Genomic DNA, 10,643 nt, shown 5'->3' with positions numbered 1-10,643 from the left:
TTTTACACATTTTTTATCATGAATAATTTTCAACTGTTAACATTTTTAGGTAACATACTGGTACACAATGCTTTTAAGAATTTTTGGCGTTTATTTAAGCAGATTTTAGAGTACGTGAAATTTCAATTTTTTGAAATTGGTATGCCGCGTAGGTAAATTTTATTAGCATAGCATAGCATTACGGGTCTGCACCACGCTGTAGGGGGTGCCACATGGTCAATTCAATTTTCTTAGACAATTTGATTGCTGCCCGGTACATCCAAAAATATCTAAGAACGTAAATTTCCACACTGTGCTCCAAGGCTATGCCCATACAGTCCCGTGGGGATTTGGGAGGGGATGTTTTTGTTGTTCACTAGTGGCAAAAGTGCAGTAAACCCATGGGACTTTTAAAAGTGAACGGAATATTTTTGGGAGGTTCGGAAGGGGGGTTAGTGGAATTTCATCGGGCCGATGAAAATAGTTGAATTCGTATTGTATTAAATGATTTTATTCTGCGTGTATCCTCCAGAGCAAGCAGCAGTGAAGTGCTCAGAGCTCTAAAAGTTTTTCGAATTTTCCGCCGTAACCGACCGTGATTACCCGCGAGTTTGCTCCACCAGCATGCCGAAGGCCGGCCGTGGCCGTGGCAGTTCGAGTGCGGCCTCGAAAAACCCGCGAAGTTCGTCTACCGGCCGAGTGCAAAAAGGTAAACAAAACAACGCCGCCGCGTCGTCCGCCATCGCGCAGGGGAGCGTGTGCGCTGATGGTTTCAATCCGGAGTTATTGCACGCTAATTACCGTGTCCAGGATCGCAGCCCTATAAGAAGCAGACTCCGCTCAGGTACTTCCGGCAATCTGTCGACCGGTGGCGCATCAACATCCGCCAACATTCCCACCAGTAACAAGTTCGCGAGACTGAGTGACGAGGAAACCAACAACAACAACACCGACGGTAGCAGCACTACCGACGACGACGACGATGATCGACGTGCACGCAAAAAAGGTAGTACGACAAAAAAAGATAATTCTCCGAAGGAACGGCGACCACCTCCAATTTTTGTTTTGGATACGTTGGCGGACGATGTTGACGAGTTGCTGGAAGGCCTCCAATATAGTCTGAAAATTGGAAAATCGAAAGTACAAGTGATTACTTTCAACAAAAAGAATTTCGACCTGGTGGTGAAAGAACTGAAGTGTAGCAACTTCAAGTTCTACACATTCGATCCAGTTGAGAAGACCGCGGTTAAGGTAGTCCTGCAGGGCTACCAAGACCGCCCAATCGCCGACCTGAAGGAACACCTCTCGGGTGCCGGAATAACACCACGGGAGATAAAAGTGCTCTCGCGCAAGACAACAGTCACAGGTACGCACACTCTGTACCTGTTGTACTTCGACCGCGGCACCGTCAAAATCCAAGACCTGCGACGGACTAAGGCGTTGGACGGTTTTTGGGTAAACTGGCGGTTTTACTCCAAAAACCCAATGGACGTAGCGCAATGCCACCGTTGCCAGAAGTTCGGCCACGGCTCGCGGAACTGCAACCTCCCGCCCCGCTGCGTGAAGTGCGGTGAAACACACCTCTCGGAGAAGTGTGCACTGCCGTGCAAGGCGGACTTGGGGGACAAGGCAGAGCAAACCAAGGCGCGCATTAAGTGCGCCAACTGTGACGGCAACCATACCGGTAATTACCGCGGATGCGTCGCGCGCAAGGCGTACCTCGAGGAGCAGGAAAAGAGGAAGAAGAAAGCAGCAGCATCCCACCCTTCTCAGCGGAATACGAGCTCTGCCGTTCCTGCAGCTGGACAGCGTACGGTTCCAGCGGACAACCCAGCGTTCCCTCCTGGATGGGGGCGATCGTTCGCCAGCGTGGTCGCTGCCGGTAGCGGCGATGCGGCCCAGCAAGAAGTAACCGGGAAGATCTCTTCACCTTGCCGGAGTTTTTTGCTCTGGCGGGTGAGATGATGACGCGGTTCCGGACCTGCCGTAACAAGGCGGAGCAATTTCTGGCCCTCGGGGAGCTTATGATTAAGCACATCTACAATAGATAAAAAAAAAACTGTGATCTAGTTTAAGCTTTTTCTATTTCTATCCCCTTTCCTTTGCAATTTCAGTAAGTTTTTTCTAATCTTTTTCTTACTCTTGGCAATCTCTTAGTGATAAGCAATAATCGTTCCAAAATGGATTGAGAATTAACACACAGCTGAAAGGAACTCCAAATCTCTGTTATGTACTGCGAATGAACAAATTGTACCATGATTATTCACTAATAAAACCGAATTGAAATTGAATTAAATGATTTGGATGTTTGTAAGTGTAAATGTGAGTCTGTAGTGTATTATCTAATAAGCATATAGTTTTGTTATAATAATAAATAATAAATATAATAAATATAGTAAATAGAACAAATATAATAAATATGATAAATATAATAAATATAGTAAATAGAATAAATATAATAAATATGATAAATATAATAAATATAATCAAAATAATTCAAGGAAGCTGTTAAGAAAAGTAATTTAAAATATAAAAGCTTCGGATGGTTCCCACGCTGTTTTAGAAAGTTTCGTTAATTTAGGCAATTTAAACATATATGGTATGAGGAGATGAAATAGGAACAAGGACAAGGAATAATATGAACATTTAAATAAATCATATAGTGAAAAGATAAATTTACACGTAGACATTTAATTTAAAATAATTCCAGGAAGCTGTAAAAAATAACAATAATTTAAAAACTAATACTGCAGATGGAACCACAAATAAAACAACAGAGACACAAGAATCCAAACACGCGGCTTCGCACCTCACTATGGTACATTGGGTGGCCAAGTTTCAAAAAAGTTACCTTCACCAAATATTTTTTGGTATTTTTTTCTCGAAAGTTATAACTAAGAAAAATCCAAATTTTCAAAGCTCTAAGTTTGTTCATTACGGAGATACGCAAGCTGAAAGTCAAAAAATGGAGTAAAAAACTAGCGTTTTTCGTAAAAAAGGCTTATTGTTTAATTTTAACATAGCTCAGCCATTTTAAATATTTTATTAGGACAATTATACATCGTTGGAAAGGTAATGAGATAAGCTTTGAAACTCTTAATATATAAAATGTTGTTTCCAAACCAAAAACTGAAGTTTTCATCGAATAACGAAAGTTATATGGCATGGACTCACAAAAAGAAACACACAGCAGTAAATATTAAATATTGACTAAAAATGAATTTATTACGCTTAACAAAATTTTGTTGGAGGGGAGGAGGGGAGGGGGGGTGAAAGAAAGAGGAGGGAGGGGTTGTGTCCTTAAAGTGGGGATGTATTAGCTTATCCATAATTTAATAATATAAACTTGCAATACAATATATACGCAATTGGGTCCTAAAATGAAGCTTAGATTGCTGATATTATTGTTTACAGCGATAAAGCTTATTTTTCTGAGTACAATGACCATTTGTACGACCACAAAGAGTTAAAAATGGATTTTTAAATCAATTTTGAAAAATTAATTTCGCAGTCCTTCTTGACAGAAAAGCTCCTACTTGACAGCTCGTTCCAAGGGGACCATAGTTGATCCATCGAAAAAATGTTGTCTTGCCAAAAAAAAACTTTGCATTAAAATGAAAAAAAGTGATCAGAGATGGTTTTTAATCGTGTTTTTTACCGTTGTATATAAAAATTGACATAGGGCTTTAGTACCCAATTCTGTTGCACTTGCAAATGTATCAAAAGACTATTAATAATAAACAATCAACTATTGAAAAACATGAAAAGTCATAAAAATGGACGTTTATCATTTCAATACCATACAATTACCCAAATTTGTATGAAAAAACATTTAAAAAGCAAAAAAATAATTTGGCCGCCAGTTTGTATGGAGATGGCCCTTCCAAAGAATTCGACATAAACACGACCACGAATACAGCACAAAATGAACACCACAAAAATCCATCTTCCCGGCACTGCTGCTCACACGATATTCGTATGCCGCGTAGTTAAATTTTATTACCGTCACATTTAAGAATCAAGAGTCTAGAGTCCGGAGTCCAGAGTCAAGAGTCAAGAGTCAAGAGTCAAGAGTCAAGAGTCAAGAGTCAAGAGTCAAGAGTCAAGAGTAAAGAGTCCAAAGTCCAGAGTCCAGAGTCCAGAGTCCAGAGTCCAGAGTCCAGAGTCCAGAGTCAAGAGACAAGAGTCAAGAATCAAGAGTCAAGAATCAAGAGTCAAGAGTCAAAATTTAAGAATCAAGATTATCAGCAAACATTCTAAATTTATAATTCAACATTTTTTAACATTGATAGTTTATGATTAAACATTAAAAATCTCCCTTTCGTAGTGCAGCTTTAATTCACAGCGTACTTGCAGTCTTCGACGATTCCGAAGGGGGCAAAGCACCGGCCGGGACAGTGTTTTTGTTTACAGCCGCGTTGCGTTGGCATCTGTCGATGTGTCATCGTTGACGTTCTCAGTTGTTTTCGGTTCTGGGCAGCAGCGGACGTGTAAAACGATGAATAGAACCGTCTGTTTTTCTAATTTTGCTGCCCGTTTTTAGTGAAATTGTGCAAGATTGTCGGTAGAACGGAGGTTTTCGGTGATTTTAAACCTGCACAAGCTTAAAAGTGGTGGATAAAGGCTGAATTTGGTACATGATTAGTTGACTGCCATAACACAAAATGCTGACCACTGAGTTTGTTCAGCTTATTCTGCTTTTTGGATCTGGATCTATATTCTTTATACTTGTTGTGGTAAGAATATAATCTTGAATTGTTTTAATTATTATTGTCTGTTTTAGGATTTTTCACTCAAAATAATGTATTGAAATTCTTATAAGATTCATGTACGAGAATGTGATAGTCTGTGCTACCGGGCATCACAGATCGTAGATGTTTCGACCCTTTCAAAACTATTGTATCTTTCTAACTCAACCTTATATAAAACTCTTTCATTCCTATTGAAATAAACAGATATTTTTTTTTTGTTTTGAAAGGTTGGAATCATTCTGAAGGTGACCACCACTCCATTCCCGCACATTGTCCGCCACAAAGAGGAGCAAACCTTTCTGGACTCAGCTACCAACGAGAATGAGAAGTTTCCCTCGCTGGAGGATCAGCCCTCCTTGGAGCTCAGCGTCATCGTTCCGGCATTCGACGAGGAGAAACGATGTAAGTCTGTGAGACGACTGATGACTGAGAAATCAAGTTGGATGTTCTAGAAGAGTAATTTCCCTAAAGATCAGTGCAATGATAAGCCAATCTTTTTAGTGCCAATTATGCTGGACGAGTGCTTGGAGTATCTGGAAGCGAGACTGAAATCCAACAAGAACTTCAGCTACGAAGTGATCATCGTCAGCGATGGAAGCCGGGACAAAACGGTCGAGGTCGCCCAGAAGTACTCCGCCAAGTATGGTTCCAGCAAGGTTCGAGTTCTGGCTTTGGTGCAGAATCGTGGCAAGGGAGGTGCCGTCCGAATGGGAATGTTGAGCGCCCGCGGTAAGTTCCTTCTGTTTGCCGATGCCGATGGTGCTACCAAGTTCGAGGACTACGCCAAACTAGAGCAAAGCATGGCCAAGCTGAGCGGAGGCAGCTTCGATACGGACGCCATCTCGATCGGATCCCGGGCCCATCTGGAGCAGGAAGCGACCGCCTCGCGGACCTTCTTCCGCACACTGCTGATGCACGGCTTTCACTTTCTGGTTTGGACGTTTGCGGTCAAGAAAATTCGCGACACCCAGTGCGGCTTCAAGCTGCTGAGCCGGTGCTCGGCGCGGAAGGTTTTCGGCGTGATGCACGTGGAACGGTGGGCCTTCGACGTGGAGCTGCTGTTCATTGCCCAGGCGTACAACATTCCGATCGAGGAGATCGCCGTCCGGTGGACCGAAATCGAGGGCTCGAAGCTGACGCCGTTCTGGTCCTGGCTGCAGATGGGGCGTGATCTGATCTTTATTTGGTTCCGGTACGCGATCGGGGCGTGGCAGTTGCGGAAGGAGCATGTGAATTAAGGTGTGGCAGTGTTCACTTGTAGCGCTTTTGGAATTGAAGAATCGTGGCTTTTTTTTCCATATTGTACTGTAGCTTTTGATAGGTAGATCGAAAGGTAGGAGTATGTTTTAGATGTATAATGGCATTTAATCGATAAATAAAGTGTATTGCTTTGAAATTTAAACTATGTTTAACTACTTTTTATCTAATCAATATCCAAAGTATTTGTTACATTTAAGAGTATGTCTAAATCCTACGATAGAATATATCGCCAAACAAACAAAATCGTAGTCTTTGACGGTTTGCTCGAAAAAAATAGTACTCTGATTAGTTTGCTATATTTCTTCTCAGTTTTTCAGTAAAGGACGTGCAGATGAACAATTCAAAGCATTTTTGAACTCGTAAATAGATTTCGAACCGATCAAAAAACGAATTTGTTTATAACTGGCGCTTAGGACAGTAGATCTAGGCTGATTTATTGTTTACGTTCTCGCGTTAACTGTCAACTACACTCTAAACTGTGTTCACTCAATGGTTGATCTATCCCATACACAGTTTTTGTAGCATGAAAGATTGTTTCGACAATTTTTCATGCTGCTTTCCGAATGGTGTAATCAATGTGCTCGTTGAAATTCAGCTTTTCATCCAACATGACCCCAAAGTATTTCACCGTCGTTACCCGCTCCAAGCTTTCACCATCCATCTGTACACCTTCTACACTCGTTGGCTTGTCGTGTCGTCACTACCATGCACTTTGTCTTCGCATTATTCAGCTGCACCTTTTTCCACTTTAGCCATTTCGTTAATCCAATCAAAATCCGAAATCAGTCCCGAAAGGGCGTCGTGAACCGCGTCAATATCTCTCACGTCAAATACGCCCGTTAGCACCAACCCCAGTCTGCAGCACCAACCCCTGCCAAACGTAAACAAACTCGCACTTCTCGCACGATATCTCACACACACTAGCCCGCGGAGGCCAGCTGTCAAAACAAACCCACTCAACCGCCACGGGCCAGAACGAGAGGCACACACTGCGCGTGCTGATATGGCACACCCACACCCACATAACCTCAAACAGAACCAGAGAAGTTGACAAACCGAAGGTGGAGAAGAAGTTGTCAAACTTGTCGCGACCAGTCGTATCGGCCCCGAAATTGTCGTCGTCTCTCGAGCGGAGATTTCGAGTGCGCGATTAGTATCGGTGCCAATTGTTGTGATTTTGCGCAAAAGCTTGGAATTGTTTGTTTGTTTACATTGTCGTCGTGAATTGTTTATCTGTTTGTGAGCGTTTTGTGTGCGGTTTCGTGCGTGTGGAATTTCGCGGTTCGTCGGGTTGGTTCGGGCAAGGAAAAAAAGATACGGAATTCGCGGAATCTTGTCATGTTACGGTTCGTTTAGCAAGGAAGAAAGGATAGAATTGGTGTTAAAAGTGTAAATTGTGCAAAAGAGTGATTTTTGTAAGGTTTATGTGAAGAAATGCACTGAAAAGACGTTTTGCTTCGTGAGGAAAAAAGAAGAAAAGTAATTGTTTACAATTTGCCCGCAGAAATTTGTAAATATTTTGGTTTTCGAAAGCTGGCACACATTGCTGTACACCTCTCTTGGGTTATTTTGTTATTCCCTTCTCTCTGGATAAATCCAGCAATCGACCAGAACCTGCCTCCATAAAACAGACCTAATCGTCGTCATCGGCTGCCAAACTGTTGCAAACAAACTCCATTCTCTTCTTTATTTGATCAGGCTGGTAGCGAACAAAAAAAACAAAGCTAGAAACAAAAATTCGATCACCTTCACACTTGCTTTAACTTCAATAGGGTTGTCCACTTGGACAAATATTTGCTCTCGGTGTTTGCCTTTTGCCACTTATTCTGAAGGTGAAGAGCACCAATACCGGCCAATACGAAAGCAAACAAAGGAATCGCAACAATTTCCGGCGCCGCGCTCTTTAAACCCCAAGAGATCCCAACAAATAGAGACCATTGGGCCACCTCTTCTAATTGGCGATGAAGACAAAACAAACCTCGAACCAATTGGCATGAGTCAGCCCTCCGGGTGTGAGTGTGACGAATTGGGTTCGAGCTGGGCTTCCATGGGGGAGAAAGCTGCTCGTTACATGGTCCAGCAGCAGCGATTGGATCCGATGATGACTGGATACGTGAGCAATGCACCACCGCGTAACGGAAGTAGGTCGCTGATAACGCAGGCTGTAGCAATTTCTCTGTTCTGCACACTGTTCTTGATGAACTGAGCAGGGTAATTGATAATAATGAGCGGGACAAGTGCAACATGATCTGTTGTTTGTTTTTGATACTCTTAGTTCAATTTAGCTTCTCATGAAAAGGGGTATTTTGCTAAATCGTATTGTACCATATTCCAACGAATCTTTGTTGCGGCTAAATTTACGCAGTAGGGCTGGCCAATGAAAGCAGAATGTATCAAATTGGGACAGCTGTTGAAGCCATATTTTAGTCAATGTTTGGATATTTTTTATTAATTTCAGTTAAAACAAGCCCAGAACAACACAATAACAAACTGTTCTGTCCCTATTCAGAATGTAGTCCCGATTTGCCCCCGTTAGCGAAAGTATCTTGGAAAGAGCTGAATGATAAATTTGAAAAATGAATCGTGAATGAATATTTAACAATGTCTAGATGTAATTTTCTTTGTGTTCGTGTTTTTCCTTAATTTGTTTTTTAATTTCAGTCATTATTTATCCACACAGAAAAAAATGATTGTAATATTCATCAGGGAATGTAAAAAAAAATTGTGAAAAAATGTGTAATATTATATCCGGAACATTTTTATGTAAAATTACTCAGAAAGCGGTTATATTCAATCAAAAAAATCAACCTTCCCAAATTCAACTTTTTTTTGTGTGAAAAACATATTTTTTTTGTTTTCTAGTTTTATCTAAAAATACATAAACAAAAGAAATTTTTTTATAAGAAACTTGAATAATTCCGCCCAAAGAAAAAAAAAAGTTGCTTTTGGCATCCAGTTGACAAATTACCACAAAAGTGTTTCAAATTTGTAGGTGATCCGAATATGTAGGATGACTTTATAAGCTGCTGTCGGTAATTTGAAAATATTTATGAATTTTTAAAACAAAATTGCCAGTTCTAATCTGATCTTATGTTTTTGAAACAACGGGATAATTTCATGTTTAACTAATTTTTTGACTTTGGAAATCGGACGCAAATAGTTATCGTCACTTAAAAAATTTACGCAATTTTATAGGACCATAGAATGGCAGAATACAAAAAAAAATCACCTAAGGAATAGATTTCCTACTTGAAGAAAAGTCTAATGTAAATTTGATAAGCATTAGAATGACTTTTGAAAAGGGCTTAAATTGTTTAAACATTTTTGTATTTCATAATATAAATATTGCTATGTATCTAGAAGCTGTTGCATCGTATCGAAAAGTGGTCAAATAAAAAAACACCTTTGTAATTTTTTGATTTTTAAATTTAAAAGTCAAGTTTCAAGGTGAGCCCACACTTTTTTTCGTTCAAAATTTCTTTGGAATAAGTCTTTGTCTTTGTTTGTAACATGTAACATTGTTTTTTTAAGTGCTATAAACGTTAATATTTTCCAAAACCAATATCGAAAATCGATTCTAAGACAATTCTACATGAATGTCTTCTTATTGATCATTGTCCTTAGTCTAATCCTTACGAAGATAAAGTGGCCTTAAAAATAAAAATGTTTAAAAACAAAGGTTTTGGCCACTTTTTTGCTTTTGCCAATTTCTATACGTGAGACTTGATTTTTCAGTCTTGAACAGCGATGGAAGAATCTACATCCAAAGAAAATCTCTTGACGCTCATCAATAGAAAAAATCGGAAGCAAACTTTGCTCTCCTCTCTCGCCCACGAAAAATCTGTAAAAGGAAACTGAAAAAAACATCATCGGGATTGTTCGGCTGAGCATCGATTTCACTACTCTGCCCATGATCGCATAAATGTCCCTTATGCAAAAAACAGCAAACTGAGAAAAACGCATTTGAAGTTTGTCCCACACATAAGGCTACGTGTTAAGTTTTCACGAAAAAACTGGATTTCCTCCCGATTTCTAGAACAAAGTACTGGATGTTATAGGCTCTTTAGAAAGAGCACACGATTTTGAACCAAACTGCATCAATAACTCAAAAGTGATGAAAATGCATATGGGACATTTATGCGATCATGGGCAGTTCTACACTTGCAGCTGTAATGTCACACGTCCAAAAATAATGTGTCACTCTTAGTAGATGTTTGTAAAAAAAAAACGAAATAAATGGATTTAAGTGGTGCTAACAACGAGAATCACAAAAAATCCTCTCAACTTCTCGAGTGCAAATGGCTCCAAATACACAAAAATGACTTATATAAGCATATAATATGTCTAAAAATTTTCATTGAAATCGGAGAGGATCGAGTAAAAAAGAACCTTAAAAAACCTGTTTGGGCTGTAGTTGCTCCAAAATTATTTTTAACCATCAAACAAAGACCTTTCTTAATTCTTCGACAACTGTTGCTATTTCTCAAAACAGTTTTTCAACAGCAACATATTTTTAAATTTAAACATAAAATTATTCAAAAAATGCGGCTCTACTTACTTCAACACCTATCAGAAGTAACACCCACTCCACCATTTCTATCAACTTTCACCATTTAAATCCAATCCTGCAAATTGCTCTAAATGACCAACGCA

General features: G+C 40.0%; 2 protein-coding genes across 4 annotated transcripts in view; both read left to right on the top strand.

Moving 5' to 3' along the window:
- The first annotated feature begins 4,414 nt into the window (after nucleotides 1-4,414).
- On the top strand, nucleotides 4,415-6,132 carry LOC6031742 (dolichyl-phosphate beta-glucosyltransferase). The gene is made up of 3 exons (XM_038257706.1): nucleotides 4,415-4,715; nucleotides 4,958-5,132; nucleotides 5,232-6,132. The coding sequence occupies exons 1-3, from the start codon at nucleotides 4,644-4,646 to the stop codon at nucleotides 5,966-5,968; spliced, it is 984 nt and encodes a 327-aa protein (XP_038113634.1). The 5' UTR covers nucleotides 4,415-4,643; the 3' UTR covers nucleotides 5,969-6,132.
- Nucleotides 6,133-7,041: 909 nt separating this feature from the next.
- The window catches only part of LOC6031736 (tyrosine-protein kinase Btk29A), a 180,325-nt gene continuing 176,723 nt past the window's right edge, over nucleotides 7,042-10,643 (top strand). Inside the window, exon 1 of one of the 3 annotated variants that reach the window (XM_038252649.1) lies at nucleotides 7,042-7,469. The gene's annotated coding sequence lies outside the window, so the exon portion shown is untranslated. Of the gene's footprint in view, nucleotides 7,501-7,535; nucleotides 7,554-10,643 lie in introns of those variants that run through there. The other 2 variants (XM_038252648.1, XM_038252646.1) reach the window with 2 other exon arrangements.

This window comes from Culex quinquefasciatus, chromosome 2 (assembly GCF_015732765.1).
Source record: "Culex quinquefasciatus strain JHB chromosome 2, VPISU_Cqui_1.0_pri_paternal, whole genome shotgun sequence".
NCBI classification, from domain to species: Eukaryota; Metazoa; Arthropoda; class Insecta; order Diptera; family Culicidae; genus Culex; species Culex quinquefasciatus.
The sequence above is the reverse complement of the archived record's forward strand: the minus strand, read 5'-3'. Positions and strand labels throughout refer to the sequence as shown.

Coding starts and splice junctions, on each gene's coding strand:
- LOC6031742 (XM_038257706.1), top strand. CDS start 4,644: ATGCTGACCACTGAGTTTGTTCAGCTTATTCTGCTTTTTGGATCTGGA. Junction 4,716..4,957: donor TATTCTTTATACTTGTTGTG/GTAAGAATATAA, acceptor TTGTTTTGAAAG/GTTGGAATCATTCTGAAGGT. Junction 5,133..5,231: donor ATTCGACGAGGAGAAACGAT/GTAAGTCTGTGA, acceptor CAATCTTTTTAG/TGCCAATTATGCTGGACGAG.